Source organism: Phaethon aethereus (genome assembly GCF_964289735.1).
Source record: "Phaethon aethereus genome assembly, chromosome: 18".
Taxonomy (NCBI): Eukaryota; Metazoa; Chordata; class Aves; order Phaethontiformes; family Phaethontidae; genus Phaethon; species Phaethon aethereus.
The window spans coordinates 10,373,089-10,394,263 of NC_138594.1; the positions used below are offsets into that span (position 1 = coordinate 10,373,089).

The following is a 21,175-nucleotide window of genomic DNA, read 5'->3' on the forward strand; positions in this document are numbered from 1 at the left end:
AATCCTACTCCTGTTGCATATAGGAAATTAGACAGCTTCCACAACAATGGATATAAAGGGAAGCTTTCAGCTTAGTTAATTACAAATGGATATAATCCTGTATTAATATCTGAGGCTACCAGTCTGTTACAGTTTTGACTGCTACAGTCAGATGGACAAAGTTAACTACTATACGTATACAACTTCTGAGTAATGCTGAAAGGCGTCCAACATTTGTAACTCGGTTACAGTTGGCTTATGTTGGAATACAGCAGTGATACAGAGAAAACTGTGTACTCCGACAGTGTTTTGAGCAAGCTGGTTTTAGGAACAGCTGTACAAAATACCACATTGTGATTTGACTAGTGCCATACAGCTGCCACGCACATGCTACTCGACAGAATTGGCAAGCAACAGAAAAAAAAAGCGTAGCAGAGTTGCACATTCTCTTTCAGGAATGTCTATGTTAGGGAAATACTCTACATTGAACCCTCTACCGAAAAACATTATAAAAAAGTAAGTTTAATTTTAAATACTTAATTTTGAATTATGTTTAATTTTCCGTATCTCACTTTAAGCCTTACTTATTCTCTCCGTTTCAAATTGGTAAATTATAAAAAGATGAGAGAAGGTAGTAAAAACTAAAGCGTTTTAATTTCTTTCATTGGATTATAAGCTTCATAGAAGGATTGTCTCTTTTTAGCTTCTGAAAAGTATTTATCGCAGAGTAAAACATTACCAGAACTCAGAACAACACAGTATTTGTCCTGATCAGAAACGATTCTCAAGAAGAATTCTGCAGCAATGACTTAAAGCATCATTCAAATTCTCTACATTTATGATATTGCTGAAATTTGCATCTAACAACTCATTTCAAATAAATATTACAGAGTAACCTCCACTAAATCATATTTAACCCTTAATTTTGATGGAAAATGACAGCTGGCTATTACAGAACTTTTTTTTTTTTTCTTTAAAAGAAAAGCAGTTGTCCAAGAAAGCGCATGGAGAGGCAAATCCCTGTACGAAAGCAAGGTAAGCTTCTAAAAGCATTAAGGAGATTTTAGGGGACAACAGAACATCTATGATTAGGAACACATTAGCTTACCTGCTTGCCTTAAATCCTTTTAGTTTCTGTACAAAGAATGATTCAAGAACTTCAGCACATTGGTAAAAAGGGGAGTCACTTGGATTGTAGTAACGACAGTTATCAAAAATTTTGGTCATATCTGCCACAAACTCCGTGACCTTTTTGTAGTAACGTTTCAGTATTCTTTCTTCCATGGTGGCAAGGTCTTTAAAGAAACCAAAGATTATTAAAATGAGAGATTTTCATCCTCAACAGAAGTTCACATTGTCAGACTGTGGGAAACAAAGCCTATCTAGGTTAGTTGCTTTTCCAGGAATGCTGGTTGTGAGGTGGTGACACCAGTAGGTCTCCTTCAGAATAAATGCTTATGTGTGAATATGTTGTGTGCAGCTAAATTAAAATGCAAGTATCAAAATGACCTTGGAAAACTTGGGTCTTTGCAGGAAGCTACTTGCTTTTTCTGAAGAAATTAAGGAAAAAACCCCAAAAAGTCAGACAATCTGGATTCAGGTACTTGTACTTTATTTTCTTTACAGCCTTCGCTGAGACCACAAGTCATACATGTACATGTAACAGCTATCTAAACCTTCTCATTATTTTTAATTTGAATTAATTACTTGCTTTGAATGAATTATCAATTTTCATGGGCACATGCTCATTACCACATGGCACAGATGAAAGATTTCAAGTGCAGGATCATGCAAAATCCTAGTGCTCTAATTCTTAGTGACTAGACACATAAATGCGACCAAAATGGTGAAGTGGAGCAGTCATTGTCCTATTTTAATGCAAAGGCAAATTAAAAAGAGGGAGAGGAACAAGAACTGCCAATTATAAATATGCTTGTATAAATAAATGTACAGTGGCACTTTTAGCTGGAAAAACAAGGACCTGCCCTTGGAAAATGCCCTTAAAGTGCTTACTTTGAAATGCCAGCAGTGCCAGAATATGTGAAAATAAACGTAGCTGGGCCTGATTACCTAGTGTATTTTACATATTTACTTCTATATACATATAGAATATGTATACAAATATACATATTTACTTCTATACTTATACAAGTGTATTTTCCTGCTAGTTAAGTCAGAAAGGGCTAAATGCCCTTTTGTTTATCCATTCAATCATCATATGCTTCATTATATTATTATTGAGCTTTCCTTATAAACTTTAACCCCACGGAATAGAAGTTGTTTAGCATTTTCATAACACCACATCCAAAACTTTGGAACAGAAAAGGTCACAATTTCCGAGCCAAACATTATTTTCAGTCAACATACAATTTTGCCAAGACAGTAAGTTTAACTTTCCTATTTCTAGGATCAGTGAGGAGTAGGTGGGAAAGCTCAAATGATACACTAGCTCTCATTTAGACGTACAAAAAGGTATTGGTTCAGTAACTGGAAGGAAAGGAACAACATTTAGCAACACCATTTCTTGCAGGAGGTAGATTTTCCAAAGAGGTTTCACATTCAAGTGTTGATCTAGCTTACTCCTAGCTAACTGGTAAGGTCTAATAAGATCAGAGTAAAACACTGTAAAGCTGCAGCATCTCCTCCTTCACTTTCCCCCACATAGACAACCTTTGAAATAATTATTTTTCCTACAGCTTTGAAGACAAATTACATATAATACAAAGTTTAGTATACTATCAAACCAAATGAAGGTAATTTTAAACTCCATCTTAAGTTGCGTGTCACATTTAACTGTATTAGCACCACTTCCTCTTTAAACCCTAGAGTACGTACCCCACACTGCAGGAGGAACTGATGCAGAAAAGGACAGGAAAAATCCAAGCAAAGCAAAACATAGCAAAATTTTCCTCTTGAAATAAAGTAATTTAAAAACAAGAATTCTGTCCTACTGCTGCACTGAATTTCATATTTTGTAAGTTAGACCAACAGTATTTAGGGTTAAGGAGTCAGCCTAGAAGTAGATTTATTAACCCTCATGATCTTCTAAATATATCAATGAAAAATCACATTGTCTCATCTGCCTAACTACAAAAACTGCGTATTCTGCAAAACGCAAACACATCTTTAAGATCCCTGGATGGAAATGGTCAGCAGGTAACTAATTTGATATTCAGAAACTCAAATCCACTCACTCACGCTATTGCTCAGAAACACTTACCCATTGGTTCTTTAATAACACCATAATAATCTGGTGCATCATTGGGGTCTACTGGTTCTAGGAATGGCCACGCCATCTTGTGAGCCTGTCAGAAAAAGAAAACAAGATATAATTACAAAAAAATTTTAAGTTAAACTAGCACTATTTAGTAGCTAAACATTTTCATTATACTTTTATCTGTTGGAGTCTTGAGTTGAATTTAAGGAAGAAGTGCTGCATTATATGAAAAGGTAGCTGACGACGAAATAAAGTTTTAAAGCTCAATGTCAATGACCAAGGAGTTGGTATTCAGAACAGGAAACAATGTGAAATTCAGATATAACAGGATACTGTGCTAAACAGGCTGCACAGAAAAGTACGTAATGAATTTATTGAGAGTGTTTGGCACTTCTTACCTAGAAATGGGCCACTGTTTTCACTTTCAAGAACTCTAAAATTAAATTGTTTTCATAAATGTCTAAAAAATGTAGAACAATGCAAAATGCTGCTCTTTGAGGATTTCTGTTACAACACAATTATTTTATCAAAATTCTTGAAAATTTTTTACAGTTAGAGCACAAACTACATTTGGAACTGACAGATAAACCAGAAATATGCTGTAACAGACTGTGATGTAATTCTTGTTATCAGGATGCCATCATTTACATGCTGATAACAACTTTCCGTGAGAACACTATTGAAATTAGTGACTCCAGGATTAAAGTACGGAAGTGTAGATCAGAAATCATATAAAACTAATCTGAGAACAAAGTGTTGCATCTTCTACATCCCATGCAGTTAGGCTACCACTCTGCCTCTTGGTATTCTAAGGAAACCTGCTTCCTTTAAAAACTTTCCATTGGAGAGTTTAGTTTTACTAACTCAGAAGCAAATGATATAGGAATTATTGTAAATATTCCTCAGCACAATAATGCAAATCATGTTTGCAGCTGACAAAGTGACATTTCTCACAAAAAAAGAGCGCGCTTTGCTATTTCCTTTTAAAAAGTCTAAAACAACTAGAGAAATCAAAATGTACTCCAAGACTCACTAGATACGTCCTGTACATTAAAGTGCTCCACTTTGCTGCAATCCTTATTCTCACCTGTAAGGAACGTAGTACTCTTCTTAAACCTTCATAATCTTTATCAGTTAGTGGACTGAGTACAGTCATGGCATCTTCTGTGGACTGACATTGTGGACACACATATTCATCAATGAGATCTGCCTCACTTTGTAATATGCCAACACAGCGCCCATGATACCAGTTCTGACATCGGTCGCAGCCAATGTAAAATCTGCAAGGTCCAAAAAACCGTTAGTGACTTGATCTATTTAACTTAAAGGTTACATTTAAATACATAAACCTGCAATCCCCTGCATACAAGCAGATACTTGGCATGATTAAATACAACAGTGCGACATGGTATTTCAGACTGACAAATTCCAATTACACTATTCAAACTGCTTTTGTATTTACAAACAGGCTAAATTACAGACCATTTCAAAATTAGTTCCTAAATTTTATCCTAGGCACTTTCAAGCAATCATGATTTCAAAAATCATTCCTTTGCTTTACAGTTGAAAGGAACAGTGTAATGCCAGAAGTCTCACACAACCAGTATTCCAAAACAATTCAAGATACATTTTGCACAAACTGGACTACAACTAGGGCTCTTGTTTCAATCCACACAAACATTTTTCGTATGGGAGCTTCAGTCTTGTAGTTGAATACAGAAGGGGTATTCTATGACACAAAGCCTTACAGTAAAAGGTATACCAACCATATACCCCCATACTACATTATGCTTTCTATCCAGATCAGACTAAAGCACCAAAAAAAAAAAAAAAAAAAAAAATCCACTAAATACTACATTTGTCTTTTAATCCTTCTTACTATTCCTTGTTAAAAAAAGAAAAAAAAACCAATCCCAATTTAAAGGACATGGTGGTGTGGTTTTGTTTTCTTTTTAATTAAAAAAAAAACCAAACACCAAAATAAAACAAAACAACACATTTTGACCATCCTGAAAACGTCACTTTTCCTAAACATTTACAGTATAGAAACATATTGGAGAGGAAGACAATTACTGAAAAGCAATTTGTATTACGAATGAATACAACATATGCAGAATAACTTCTTTTTTCTTTGCAAGGAACAGGTAACCACAGTCAGAGCAGTTGCTACCTAAACATTAAATAAGAGGTTCTTATCAGAACTCACTGTGACTCATCATAAGGTGTTCTGCAGATACAGTACAATTCCTCACTGCTGCCCTCTTGTGCCCGTTTACAATCATTACAGATGTACACATCCATTTTCTTAGCCTCCTTTTCTGTGATGCCAACACATTCTCCATGATACCAGTTAGTACAAAGATCACAGCCAATATAGAACCTAAAAGTATTCACAATGAAAATGACAATGTAATTGTCATTTCAAATGGCATGGCACTTTTCCCTGCATTTCTCTCTGATGCACTTTCTTGCTGGCCTACTTTCTTCAATTTTCTGTCTCAGTTTCCCTGCTTCCTGGTATTCTATCCTTACAAACTAACATCTCATGCTGCAGCTATACTGTCAGTAAGGTCACTCGGGTCAATTTTAAATTGACAGTTCATTAAAATGCACATCAATATGTAACCAGACTGTGACAAAACTGGGCTAAAAATGTATGTCTCCAAATGTGCGTGTGAAAAACTGTAAAAGGCACAAAAAGACAAGGCCAAAGAAAAAGATTTACATTTTCAAAACCGTAGCTCAAAAGCCACTGAAACATTTCCTTAAGATTTGAAAATGTAGGTCTCAGTTAATTTAAAAAACAAAAGCAAAGCGCATACACCAACTAGGAGTTACAAGTATACTACGAAGAACATGCATACCAGCCATGTGTAGAATACATATTGGTATAACATGATACGAAAGAAAATTGGGTCAGGACATGGTTGTCATAATTTTAATTGGGAGGGCACTGAAAAACAGATATTAAGCTACTCAAAATTGCAACGAATTGGAATGTGGACCATTCTTCAGAGAATAATGTCTACTCTTAGACACAGCTATGTGACGGAACCAGATATGGTATGACACAAAGTGAAGGGAACCAGGTACAGAACCATGTGAATGGGACCTTGCACAGAATGATGTGACAAAACTGTAAAATATTATGCAAGGATGTTTGACATTTTGTGTATGGATATCTCAAAACATACCTATGACTAGTGACAATCAACCAGATGGGCGAAGTTACACATCCATTCTCTCTGCCGAAGCAAAAGCAAGCTGACTCAGAACCTCGATCTCCCTGGATTTCAGAGACCACCAACCACCTGCCACATGCTGCTGTATGAATTCCTGCCATCCTAGGTTGTCCGTCCACAAGCACCATCCATTGGACAGTACACACCAGCAACAGGACAGTAGCTAGCACATGCTCCACAAAATAAGCATCTCTAATTTCTTGGGCCTCTGCATACATCTGGGATACTCAGATCCTGTCTTTTCTCTTAATTCTCAGTGAGACAAATCCCCCAAAAAAACAAATTAAAAAAAAAAAAAAAATCACACAACCCAACCTTCCATAAAGAATGGACACACATAGCTCCTTCTGACAGCTATCAACAATTCGGCCTGTGTCCTCTTCCCAAGAGGGACTGTGTCTGCTTCTGGTGATCTGGAAGCACATTTATGTCTAGGTGTAGATGCTAAACCTTGCCACTAGAATGCGGAACAGGCGTCACATTACGCTTTAACAAGTAAGTTGGAATCTAAGTAGGAATCTTAGAAGGATACCCTTACTGACTATCCTTGAAAACAGTACGAGCAAATTCCTTCAACCCTGAAGTATCACAAATGAGAACTAAATATAAGAGATTTGCAATAAAATACACAACACAATGACTTTTGAGGATTTACTACATCCTATAAAATTGCATAGGGTATTCATAATATACCACAAATTAGCCTTTCAAGCAGCACATCTATCTTTTCTGAAGTAGAAAAGACACACCAGCACAGAGGATTATCTGATGCCTACATACGCATGGGGGAAAAAAAGGTTTGCCAGAAAATTGTTTTAAAACTTGACTAATCCCTTTTCAGATAGTAAAAGGATAATGTAGTTCAACAGCACAGTCATAATTTGTAAGAACATAAAATCCAGAATTCGCAAAAAAGAAAAGCAGCAAAACTGAACTGTATTGCTAAGGATACTACTAAGTTATCAACATTTCATTTTCTTGAAGTTTTATTGTGTGCATTTAAGCACAGTTCCCGATTCAAGCTACCAAAATTCATTCTATGACCATATTTTTCATCGGCTTACCTAAATGCCCACTGGAGTCAACAGAAAGAGTTAGTCTGACAATCAAATCCTTCTGCTCACAGAATTTGTTTATTGTATCTTGTATTTCTGACAGTTCTATCACTTACTAACAACAGTAATACACACACCTTTGGTATCACAACAAAATAAGAACAGGGTATCCTCCTAAGTTTACTGCATGACAGAAAGCCTAATGCAACACACAGCGTTCTTACTTTAAGTGAGCTAGGTGACATCCCCGAGTAAGTAATGGTGAATTAACAACCAAGGCACCAGAAGTCTGCTATTTCTACCATGATGGCAGCACAGAGAGTCCAATTTCCCACACACTGATGTAATGGTCAGAGCTACTGAGCAACCAAGGTGAAAACCACCCAAAGACCTCAACTTCATTTAAAACAAAACAAAACAGAAAACCCTAGAAGGAACCTCAAGAGATTCTCTAGTCCTGGCCCTAAATTTGGAATGAAGAACCATGATTGGACTGAAAGCACTACTCCACCTCTATTGTTTCTTTCTGTTATCAGCATTTAAACCACCACCAAATGGCACCAATTAATACTCTTTGGTATTGTCACTTGTTAAGCAGATACATACTCACTTGGAATTGGTCTGAAGTCAGATTTATTTTACATACATCTCCACATAGCTAGCAGTTACTAACCATTACTAACTACTGGTGTTAGTCACTTCTAGCTTAAGCAGGAATGCATAACACTATCCCCCTGAAATCCACTGCATCTTCCACACCATCACTTACTAAGTATCTTCACAAATTTTGTATGTAGCATAAATATTTTCCCTCATTCACAGTCACGATCAAACTACAGAGAACTGCAGTTTTCACTTTGTCAAATGCTTACATACTCATTTTTTTATCAACCCTGGGATGTAAATTCTAACACATGGAAAACATTTCTACCTGAAACATTGTCCAAAGAGAACTGCATTCCAGTAACTTGGAACCCCCTTTACTGGCTATTGACTTACAAACAAAACAAAAAATAATAATTTATTGGAAGACGGTACCAACGCTATTTCTAAAGAACATCAGCTACTTGTTCACAAGAAATTGCTCAAACCAAATTGTCGCTTGCTTCCGAGGCAGAGGCAAAACGGCAAAAGAAAGAATAACAGAGCGGAGGAAAAAAAGAAAAAAGAGTATGTGCATGTGAGACAGAAAGGTCATACAATGGAAACATGCAAACAAGTAAAAATATAAATCACGTACATTAATAGTATAACTCAAGTATGTTAATAGTTTTGTAGCTGCTAGTGGAAAACAGAGACTTTATTCTTTATACTTTAGTGATCACTGCAATAATACCTGATACTCTATCTCCAATTCTACAACTACCTTGCGCTAACAGCTAAATACTAAACCTAAAGCTAAGAATACACAGTAAAAGGCTATGGCATTCACTACTCACTTAGACTCATCATAAGGCGTTTTACAGATGCAGTAAAGCTTTGTGTCCTTCTTTGTTTCCTTTGAGGTAGTAGAGATCATTTTCTTTTTCTTGGACTTGGAAGCTGACGAATCTTTCTCCTCATCTCGCTTTCTCTTCTGGGAGGATACTGGCATTGGGACTGTGGTGGAGGAGGAGGAGGTGACGCTGGCTGCATGTTGCTGTGGTGGTGGTGGTGGCAGTGGTGGTGGCGGCGGTGGTGGTGCAGCGGCTGCAGCTGCGGCCGCAGCAGCTGCAGCTGCTGCTGCTGCAGCAGCTGCCTGGGCTTTTTCTTTTTCTTTCTTAATTTTAGTCAAGTCTTTCTTTAACTCCTCCTGAAGTATATTAAATGAATAAATAGAGAGGGAAGCACTCCATATGATTATTCCAATATAAGATTAAAATCTAGACATAAACCCCCATGCTTAAGCAAAAGAAAATAATTATAAAGCCATTTCAATGTGCAAATTTTTTAATGTGCTTAGACTGCAATTCACATAACATTAAAAGAATACACTCTTGGCCTACTATGACCCTTTGGCTGTAATTTATCAGAAACTGTTTCAGGAAACAAGGTAATTTCAGTCCAGATGAAACACAAGATGCATAGAAAGGACATATACTAGCTTCGCAGGGCTCCACGCATCCACAACCCGAACTTCTTCCTCTATGTTTCTTTAAAAGCTCACTGAGCAAACAGATAAATTAAAAATTAACACAGAAATGTTGTCCCCAGCTTAAAATCAAATTAGTCTTTGAGAATAACTGTCCTTACCTGCACTTCAATTTGTAGATCTTTGTCCAGAAGTGCTCTTTTTTTCAATATTTCAGCTTTCAGCTGTTCTTTATGCTTGAAAAGCAGAGCTGAGAGCTTAGTAGCATTCTGTTTACTACGCTTCTGTTCTACACTCTCTTCTCGCTTTCGTTTCTTAGCTGCCTGTTTTTCTTCTTTGTCTATCTTATCCAGAATATATTTCATCACTTGGTTGCACACAATCATTCTGGAGAAGAAATGAAGAAATAAAGAAAAGTACGTTGTACTGAGCTGCCTATTTATCCTCAGTTGAGGATGCAGAATCATTTAATTCTCCAGTCTCTGCAAGTTGCAAGCTAAATTATTACATTTCTTAAGATGTACAAGGCAAATTTAGTAACCCACATTGCTTCCACTCTTTTTTATTTACTAGACCACCACCGGGAGAGATCAAGTCCCTAGTTAGGCTCAAGAGGGCCAGTCCCAATTTCATTTAACTGATCCAAGTACTAACTGTTCCTCCCCTTCACCTATAGAACTCCTAACAAAATCTTAGGCTTCAATACAATGAGAGATACTTTCATTCAATTCAGTTTCCACAAACACATTTGAAAAAGCTGGATTTTGTTTATTCTGATGTAGGATGAAAGCAAGTTGGAAGCCTGTAAGTCCTTCTAAAACACACATTTCCACATTCCAGTGACCACCAAATATTACTAAGTTTTTGTATTTTGGCATAAGGACCGATACATATTTTTCAGTGTATAGGAATCACTATAAAACAGTTCCCAATTTCTCCACTAATGACAACGCAGGATTAATTTTTCATCTCCTTGTTGTATGTTCAACTAAAAAATCTCTTTTCCTGCTCATTTGTTTGGCAATTTTAATTTATTTTGCTTTATATTTAAATTAGAAAATGTATATATTTTCATTCTTCTGAATTTACTTTTCCCTTCCCATTCTATTTTCAAACTCACTAGAAAACTAAACGCTTCTTGTTGCCAGAGTGACCATGAAAAATGATTTCCATTGACACATGGGCTGAAAGCAAACAACAAAATAGCAATGGCCAGGACAAGTAGCTGCTGCTAACTTTTAGTCTTAGGCTCAGACATATTGTCTTTTGATACACATCTGTATTTTCAAATATGCTCACCGTTTTGCAGGGCCATACAATTTTGTTTACTTTGCTCTTTTTACCTGCACTGTATCTACTTGGTTTCGTCTGCTTTTTCACCAGGTAGGATACCCAAACTACATTTTTGTAGAAGAAAAAAGTTGGAGAGAAGGAATAACAGCTGTACCATGAACTAAGCTAGTTAAAAGTCTTTTTTTTCCCACTGGACTTCTGTCAGTCTAAGTACCAAGTTGGCTGTGTGACACCATTAAATGAAGAGTATATGACAATACATCTTATTCTTTATGCAATTGTGAACATTAAGTGAGTAGCACCTAGTGATACTGTTGTAATCAACTAAGCTTGGACCCTGATTTGATGATGAAAATTTTATAAAAACCTCTATTCTTTTTTTTACTATCTGACAACACACACACTTGTGATTATCCAGCTGAAGCAACTGCATGAATGAAAAGGAGTCAAAATAACCCAAGACAAATGACAAACACTCCAAATTTGTGTTTAGCAGCTTCAAGCATAAAATCTCCATAGCACTATCTTCCAACTCTTCAATTGCTTCTGTAGAGTGGGATGTACCGTGGACATGAAAGGAAATAAACTGCCAGGATAAAGAACAAACACGCACCAGGATTTTCTGCAACAGAACTATTAATTTTCTGTGCTCCTGTAAGGATGGTTTTTACCTTGAATTTAAAAACTGTGGCCAGCTCCAAACACATCCAATACAACATTTCACTTTAAAAACATATAATTAAAATAAAATTGAGAATATAGAGGATTCACTTACTTACAAAGAACACTGTTATGGAAGTTACTTTTGAGTGTTACTTTAACCAATTTTAAAATAGCAAAATTTCTTTAAGCGGGTTTTTACAAAACAGTGTTTTATTATACCACCATTAAAAGATGTTATAAATGTAAAACTTTCACATCAAAGGTGCACTATGATGCATATTCACCTTTGATTTTCTTCCCTCTCAGCTGGAGTCAGTGTCTTCTTCTGTTTCAAGTGTTCTATGACAGCATTCTGTTTCATAACCACCTGTAGGATAATACAGAATCCAAAGTAAAATATGAACACTTTAGCCAGTATTTCATAATATTGCTGGGAAAACCAGGATATTTCCTAAGTTAAAGAAAAAGTTAGTGTTATTTATTTCAGTAAGTGACAAAATAAAAATTATTTTATTGGGGGGCGGTGCTTGTTTAAAGCAATTATTTGAAAATTGAAAATGAAATTGAAAATTAACACCACCTCCACTCCCCCACAGAATAGGATATTTTGCTTATGCCGAGTTTAAACCTAGGGACTAAATGTAAATTGACAGTATTTCTTCAGTGACTGATTGTTTTATTTTTAAAAATGGTAAGAGTCTATTTTTTATATATATGTATTTATTTTAAGCCCCGCAGCCATCCAACAGTATTACATTTCAGATACCTCTTTGAAACCTCAGTTTCCTATAGCAGGCAATGAAAGTACTGCAAATGTGTTCTGAACATCAGCTCTCCTACCTACAACCTATCTTTCCTGAACTGAGAATTAAGATATATTGTCCCAGCAGCTAGTGGTAAGTTGAATCAAGGTGCCAGAAGACTGCAGACACGGTACAATTGACTTGATGGGCTGAATTAACTTAGAATATTTAATTAAATTGCCAAAAGCAATCGTGCACTAACTTTGAAAGAATCAAATGAACTGCCTATCAAATGGATTAACATTGTTAAAAAGAACAGGCATTAAAAATGAGATTTGTTTCATTAATTAAGTTTTCATTTCCTTCTGTTAACTTTACCTGTTTCTGGATAATGTCACTTTGATTAGAAGCCTGAAGGGTGTGCTCACGTTTAATTTCTATCTGTTGCTGCTTTTTCTTCTGTTGCTGCTCCCTGAGCTGCTGAACTCTCTGCAGCTGCTCCTGAACACTAGCTGCTTGAACTGTTACCACATTCTGAATCTGGTGAGCCTGTACTGGGCTAGTTTGTTGGATCTGAATAGGTAACTGAAGCTTGATCTGCTGGGGCACACTGCCTTGTTGGGCTTGTATCTGAGCCACAACATGTGACTGAAGCTGCGAGAGAACTTGGACTTGTTGCTGAAGCTGAGGCACTGTAATAACTTTTGTTGGAGGCTGCTGAAGTTGCAGCTGAGGACGAGTTGGGGATTGCACAGGAACCTGATTTAAACTTTGAGTAGTTGGAAGGGTTGAGACCGAAGTCTGAACCTGAGGTTGTGATTGCTGCAGCTGAGCTTGAATTTGTATGGGAGCATGGGGCTGCATCTGAATCTGTTGTTGGGTTGTAGTCTGCACCTGAGCAGGTTGCTGAGGCTGGACTTGGGACTGGCCTTGTGGAAGGATTGCAGTCTGCGGCTGACTCTGGACTTGCACTGGAGATTGCCCTTGAGCCTGGGTCTGTGCTGGAGACTGAACTGGAGATTTAGACGATTGTGCTTCAGGTGTGACTGGAGAGTCAACAGATGCTGGAGTCTGAGATTCAGGCTGGGTCTGAGTTTCAGGCTGAAGTGCTGGCTGAGGTGCCTGTGGCTGGGCCAGTGGCACAGGCTGAGTAGTCTGATTCTGCACTTGAGGCTGGACTTGCTGCTGATTCTGAGGCTGTGGCTGAATTGGCGGCAGCACTGATGTTGGCTGTGCCTGTAGAGCTTGCTTCTGTTCCCCTGTAGCTGTGAAGGATAAAAACAAGTATTCCATTCATTTCAAATGACACATCTATGAGCCTTACTAATTTGAACTTTTTAGAGCTACTGTAAAGCTCTATGCAGAAATTCAAGAGATTTCTAAGCTTATAATACATTTCCAACAAATTTACTGTAATAACAGACCATATCTCCAACGGCATAAAAACTTCCATGCAACTGAAATCAAAGCTTTCTTTCTGCTGAACAGAGCAATGCTTACCCGAAGTTGATGTAGAAACTGTTGTTGTAGTTGTGCTAGCTGTAGTAGCAGCTGCTGGTAGTGGGGTGAAAAGAAATCTCTGAATTGTACCATTTGGCATAGCTGCTTGCATAAGCTGTTGTCCTGGACCAGGTATCACAGTCACACCCTGAGGGATTAATTGTAATTGACCAGTAGTTTGACCTTGTCCCTGAATTACCACAGTTAATCCTTGACTGCCACCCTAAAAAAAAAGTTAATATTGATTGTATTAGTGATATAATTCTTAGACAGACTTTGCTGAAAATCAGAAGAATTAGGGTTTTGGATTTCAGAATTCAATACTTTTACCACATACCATATTCCTAAAATCCAAAACTAGCATCTGAGATCATGAAATACTAAAATACTCTTTCAACAATTCTATAATCAACAGATTACTGGGTTGGAGTTAGTTACACACATTTTCATGCAAATATTGCCAAGAACCCTAGCCAGAAAGCAGCTAAGATAGAACATCTTTGTTCCTAGAATCTACAAGCAATACAGAGCATGGATCATTTTCGACATACTATTAATTACTTTCTCGAGAATCCCACCAGTTTGCATACAAGTCCTCTGCACTGAAAACGTTTCATAACCACATATTAGATCCTACCCAGCTGTGAGCTCTCATGACTGACTGTTCAGTGTGTAATGTATTGTGAATTTCTGCTGCTTAAGTTGACTCTTAGGCAGCTCATGACATCACTCTCAACCCAGCGATAGAGGATATTGTCTCAACACCTAGATGCCTAACTCCATGTTTTGTGAACCCATAGAGCAGAATAAGGTCCGTACAAAAATCCTTCTGAGTCTTCTGGTGTGGAAATGAACTCTCCGAGTCTTGTTCCACATATAAAAATCTTATCTGGCAAGGAGCAGCCTGTACGTTACAATCATTTATATACATTATTTATAATTTGAAGAAGAGGTATTGTGGTAACTCACAGTTTTACCCTATGCTTGACTCTAAACTTATTTTTTGACAACAGACCTTCATAATCTGAGCAGAAGCTGTAAGAACTTTTTCCTCCTCCAGTTCCAGATACTGTAATTTTTCCTCTGAATCTCTGGATAACATGAATGAAAACTAAATCTTCACACAAAATCAAAAGACAAGGAACGAATGTTACGTTCTGAAGGTCTACAAATAGGCCATAAAAATAATTATGTTCCTTATTGCTATTAATGCAAAGACTTTTTTTCATACTGCTAAACTTTCCTGATGCTAGTTACATTACTGGGGAATACAACAGCAAGTGGTACTTAAAACTTTACATATACTATTTAAGCTTCTTTCAGCCTGCAATTATGCTATCGGTCACCCTAAATGAAGGCCAAAACTACACTACACTGCTGAAATCCAAAGGTTTGATAAGATGATAAATATTAGCACATTTCCACTCCCAGAGGATGCAAAATATTTTACCTGTCCTTGTGTTAGTTGTGTGAGTTGGGCCATAGTAAGTTTCACTTGTCCCTGCTGAGGGCGAGGGGGCTGCGACGTGGTTTGTGGCTGTACTTGCTGAGGTGGCGTTCCAGCACTCGTGACAGTCTTCTGTCCAGCACTGGAAGAAGCTGTGCTGGTACTAGAAACTGCTGTTGAGACAGGCTGACCCCTGATTATTTGAGTCACCACTTGCTGTGTCTGACCTGTAAGAGAATAATTTGTGCTAAGAAATACATTTCCAACATTTTAACCCTTAGCACAGCAAACCTCCAAGTCACAACAACTTGCAATAGTATATAATCAGACAAGTGAAGCAAACACTGCAGTTTGCACATAAATTTTCTTTACAAACTATTTGTGTGGTTGACTGAAAAATGTCTGCAAAATGTTTTCTATTTTAATTCAATTCACATACTTACGGAGTACTTCAAACACTTAGCTTGCCTTTAAAAAAATATTTTAAAAAAGGCTTTCTCAATGCACAATTATTCTAAACTTTTTTGTTTGTTTTCAAATGAACGAACTTAAAAATAGGTACTAGATTTCCCAGTGTCAATGATGAACACTGACAAAGCCAGCAACTGACACGTTCAAAAGCCAGCAAAGGCCCTTGTTAAAAGTCAAGCACCAAAATGAGGTATTTTTGCATTGGGACATATGATACAGAAAGTATTTATGAAGAAACAAACCATGGACTTCACACTGTAAATTTAAGTATTAAAATGAACCTACTGGTTGGAAGAATACCTTGTTGCACCACTACAGGTGTTCGAATGATGGTCTTCCCAAGCGTTGACTGCTGAAGTGGTGTCCGTATTACTGTCATACCAGGGCGGAGCGGTGTCCCTTGCACTACCTACATACACCAAAATGGAGACCATATGTAAAGTTGTGAAAAAAGCCACTCGGATATGCCCTGAAGTTTTGGGTTGTTTGGTTGGTTTTTTTAAATATAGTAAGAAATTACAAGATGCAAGCAGATCCAGTATTTTTTCATCTATGCCCACACAGCTAAGGCTTACCAAGCTCTAAACTATTAATTTTTCCAATTGGAGAGAAAATGGTTGTACCTTCTTGGAATAAAGGATCCATAAACGCTACTGCTGAGATGAGCCAAAAACACTGAAACATGACTAGACAGAACTTTTAATATCTGACGATAACTTAAAATATACGCACCCACATTTTTTTTATTAAGTCAGAAAAACATCTTACTTGTGAAGTGCTTGTTGTTCCTGATGTCCCTGTGGTATTTGGCCTAATGGTTACAGTTGCTGTCCTTGGCTGGAATGAAGTAAATGTTTGACTTGCACCTGTAGTCGATGGAATGATACCCAATACCTTTTGCTGAACTTGAACAACACCTAATTAAAGAAAAATTGAGAATTCATTAATGACATAATTGCCAGGAAAAGAAGTAAATGCAACTCCAGGGTGGCATTTAGAAATCAGTCTCCAGGTTTCTAGAACATCTCTGAGTCTTTCAACATTTCTTGGGAGAGCCTTTGTAATATTGTAAAAAGAAGCAGCATTATATTTTGTTGATAGTCCAACTACATTTTAAGTTAAGAAATACGTATTTTAGAAAAGATTAAGGAAAGAGTGAATCTTCACAAAGATCCGTTTAATGGTAACTGCAAATAAGTCCTTGCATTGACACGGTGCCACAAATTAGTATTATACAACCATTAAAAGCTACAATCTGATTAATTTAAAATGTAGGAGATCAGTTTAAGCACCTTTCACCTACAAACTTGTGGTGCTGAAGAAAACGGGTTATACTTTTCCTGTCACCTAAGAAACTAGTAGCCCTCATGATTTCCTCAGATGCTAAGTATAACAGAGACAGATAATTGAGCTTTTCTGTTCAATATACATTCACAAATCTCAAAACATTAAGTCCTCTTCTTGAAGCAAGAAGAAAAAACACTAATCTTAGTCTGGAGCCAAACTCTTGCTCAGTGAAGAGCAGATGTAGGCATTAATACCTAAGAACAGCAGCTTTTTTTTTTTTGGTGAAGAAAGTTGTTTTGTTGATGTATAATTTAACAACAAAAAAAAAGCATGCTTCATTCCACATTGTTAAAATAAAGCTTACAATTTTGCACTATGAGATGTAGAATACATAGGCAAAAAACTCGCATTTTTCCCCTACAGACACAAATATGCAATACAGGGGGAACAAGCTCTAGAAACTTGTATATATGTGTGTGTATATATACATGTATATAAAAAAAATATTTTTCCCCCTTCAAGTCACAGAACTTCACTGGGAAAATAGTGTCAATGGAGAATTAATCAGCAAGCTGGAATACATTTTTAATTCAGTTCCCTTTCCCCTACCTCCTTGAGTTGATGGCACATTGACGGCAACAATCTTGCTGTTTGCAGGGAGTGGCAGCTTAGTTATCACTTTCCCTGCCATCGTTACTGGACTGCCTGAGATCTGGAAGGTCTGCCCTGTGCTGGCAATGGTTGTGGCTGAAGTGGCAGCTGTGCTAGTGGCTATTGAGGTACACAGAACAGTCAGTTTTAGAGCAGAATAATTAGTCAATGAAATGACTATTTTCAAGTATGAAACAGCAAACTACAGGATTATTTTTACAATCATTTTTGAATGCGTCATACTTTCTTTGGTAAAAATTCTTTTTTGGAAACAGTATGTTACAGCATAGAATGCTTTCATTATCAAAGACTACTAGTACAACAACTGTCAGTAATAAACAAGACAGGTCAGAAATAGACTACCTAGCAAGTCTGAACAAAGAAAAATTAAACATGTATTATCTCAGAATGTCCTGCTGACTTCACAAGAGAGTTAAGAGCAAAGATAACAAGAAATGTAATAATGCTATATATTCTGGAGAAGATGTAGGTGCTGTATATAGGATGAACTCCAACACATTCTTTCCATGATAAATGACTACTTACCTGTTGAAGACTGGCCTTGTTTAACCCAAGTAGCAAAAGTCTGATGGAAATTCTTGTTCTGTTGGAATGTTACTGTAGCTGGAGAACCCACTTTTGTAGTAAGTACTACTTTGGTTCCAGTGGGGACTGGGCCTGCTAAAGGCCCTACCACAACTTTCTGTGGTGTTGAGACAGTAGTTGCAGTGCTGCTGGCTGTAGTGACTGCGGGGGCCACACCTGCTGCAGGTATCTGCTTCTGCTGTTCCAGCCGTTTCTACAGAATTTAGAAAAAAAATTAAATGAAGGGATAATAATTATTTTCAGATTTTGTAAAATAAATGCTGTCTCCTCCCAGTATTGAAAAATAAAGGGCTCTGGTAGGATTTTAGTTCAAGTTGTAAAGGATTGAAGAATAGGCTGCTTGCATACCCTGTAGCACAGGATTCCTTGACCTGCAGAACTACAACTCTGCTGACAGTACACAGCCAGAAATTTTCCTTTATAGCATCTTTTAAACCCTCATCTTATGATAATTTCACTGCATATTTTACTTTGAAGAAAACTTATTAGTCTCAGATTAATCTGAAATGTTAAAAAAACTTTGAAAAATATCCATGTTTGGCTTTGACCATGTGCATACAGCCTGTATCTATGTCAGTAAGCAGTACACCATCATTAACACAGAGTTTATTACTATCATTCCTAAGTTTAGAGCTGCCTGCACTGAGATCCTGCCAGTTACAGAAAAAAGAGACTGCATCATTCTTTTAACTGTAAATTCAGTTTGCAGCTTGCTTAAAAAAAATCCCTTACCTTACCCAGCAACCTTCTGTGCTGTAACTGTCAAGAAGGTACATATAATTTAGAGAGCCACTTTGTGAAGGGATAGTATCAGTAAGCTCTGTTAAAATTCCAACTAATCTAATGTTCCTCCCTATGTTACTGCAGTTATGTTTGTATTTATTAATTTAAATTTCAGTGTTTGGTTAGCATTATATTGCAGTAATGACCACAAATCAGAAACACTCATTTACTAGTAATGTATTTTCTTCAGACAAGATGAAATGAAAAAGGAGTAAGTTAGAAAAAAGCACAATTCTCAATAAGTTTGTGAAATACCAACATGGCATTGGGCTTCCCAATTTTAATTGCATACATTTATATATACATGCACACTTACATCTGATAATATTTTTTTTTATATATAGATAATACGTATGTATGTACAATGGGCTTCGTACAGCCAACTTAAGTTAGCATAAAAGCGAAAGATTCAATTTGATTGAAGCATGAAGAATAAGCGCAGTTGTATTCCCAAGTCAGCTATATACCAAAGACACCTTTTCATTACACCACAGATCACTGTTGACCTTACCTGGAAATTGGTGCTTCTCAGCCTTCTTTTAAAACAGAAACAAACTAAACCTTTTTAAAGTGTTATAAATTAGGTAGGGGAAAAAAAGGGGGGTGAATCCAAAACAAATCTTCGCCTTAACCGCGTTTCAAAATAATGATGTACGCAGCGGGAACAGCATTGTTGGATGGCTTAGTTTGCACCGGAGATAGAAACTATTTGAAAAATGGTGTAAGACAGGGATAAACTTTGCTTCCCCACATTCTAATGCATGTGGACTACCAGTGCATAGTTGCTGACAGGTGGGACTACGAATAGCTCCCCCACCTGCTGGGCAGCCAATCGTTGGTGTTTTAGTTGAGCCTCCAATTGGGCCTTGAATTCCTCTGCCGCCTTCTGTTCACTAACCTTAGCCTGTTGTTCAACTGCCTGTGCCTTTTCCTTCTCCACCCTGCCAAAGACACAACCAAAAGTAAGTTATACCATCACATAAAACCCAACCATCAAACTGGATTTCATTTTATCCAGTTTAATTGCTCTTATAAGAACAAATGTCAAGACTGAAGATCACTGAAAAACAGGTCATGGATTTAAAAGTATTTTGAAATAAACTATTGAAGTTGCATGTAACATCCCTGAAATATTCCGATGTTAAACTACTGCAACACCTTACAAGAAACTATTAATCAAAACTGAATTTATAATTACATCTGAGACTGCAAACAAACTATGTAATACCATTAATTTAAAACAATTCTTTCCAAGAAACTAAAAAATGTTGTTCCAACTCTAAGCATGCGATACTGAAAATACTCATTTTATGACTTGAGTATTTTCAGGCTGAATTTATCTTTACTTGTATACATTGATTTTCTTTGTATTAAAGAAGTATTTAAACACACACTGTTTAAAGGCATGCCAAAAGTAGCCTTCCCATGCATTATAGTAATAGCCTTTTAGCATACAACAATGATTAGTTCATACGTGTGGAAAAATTAGTATTAGTTCTAACAAATCAGTAAGATCGGGATAAATTAGTTTTGGTACCAGCAAATAGTTTAGCTTTACAACTTTAAGCTTGACTATCACTACCAAAAGGCACAGTAAAAAATGCAACATATCCGCTTTTACTGACTGTAGCTACCAAGTTTGTATGCTCTAGTGGGAACTTTTATTTAACGTGCAAACACAAATTAAAACTGCTTTCTTTAAAAGCTCATTTGAGGTGGTTTACCTTTCAGCAAATGCCCTGATCTCCCATAGTTCCAATTCCTCCTCTGCTACCCAACTTTCAATTATAACAGGGCCCGTTTGCTTGGGTGTTTCTGGCCTTTTTGGCCTTAGCGCACTTGATCGCAGTCCCTTCCTCTGGGGTGTTGGAGTTTCTTTAGAGAACAGTCAAAACACACAGATTAAGCTCAATCATAAAACAAAACTAAAGTGTAAACCAAGGGTTAGTGTCTTTTTCAGTCTCATTTTATAAACAGGAAGGCCTTTCAGCTTCAGATAAAAATCACATCAGTTTGTTAAATGCATCTTTTGTTTCCCACAGGCGAATGAATAGTTCATGTCAACCTGTATTTGCTCCCCTGATGGTCTGAATTAACATAAAGATCCAGTTACCTTAATTTCTGTAGGAGCTTATGGAAGGGGGGGGGGAGGGTGGCAAGAATAATG

General features: G+C 37.0%; 1 protein-coding gene across 1 annotated transcript in view; it reads right to left on the bottom strand.

Moving 5' to 3' along the window:
* The window catches only part of BPTF (bromodomain PHD finger transcription factor), a gene marked incomplete at both ends in the record, with an annotated part of 56,574 nt that overhangs the window by 1,011 nt on the left and 34,388 nt on the right, over window positions 1-21,175 (bottom strand). Inside the window, 16 exons of the mRNA XM_082008065.1 lie at window positions 1,088-1,274; window positions 3,200-3,284; window positions 4,284-4,476; window positions 5,403-5,576; window positions 8,933-9,285; window positions 9,726-9,951; window positions 11,805-11,887; window positions 12,642-13,528; window positions 13,764-13,986; window positions 15,214-15,437; window positions 15,967-16,090; window positions 16,450-16,598; window positions 17,578-17,739; window positions 18,166-18,418; window positions 19,826-19,949; window positions 20,733-20,883. Coding sequence (XP_081864191.1) covers window positions 1,088-1,274; window positions 3,200-3,284; window positions 4,284-4,476; window positions 5,403-5,576; window positions 8,933-9,285; window positions 9,726-9,951; window positions 11,805-11,887; window positions 12,642-13,528; window positions 13,764-13,986; window positions 15,214-15,437; window positions 15,967-16,090; window positions 16,450-16,598; window positions 17,578-17,739; window positions 18,166-18,418; window positions 19,826-19,949; window positions 20,733-20,883 — 3,598 coding nt within the window. The remainder of the gene's footprint in view (window positions 1-1,087; window positions 1,275-3,199; window positions 3,285-4,283; window positions 4,477-5,402; window positions 5,577-8,932; window positions 9,286-9,725; window positions 9,952-11,804; window positions 11,888-12,641; window positions 13,529-13,763; window positions 13,987-15,213; window positions 15,438-15,966; window positions 16,091-16,449; window positions 16,599-17,577; window positions 17,740-18,165; window positions 18,419-19,825; window positions 19,950-20,732; window positions 20,884-21,175) is intronic.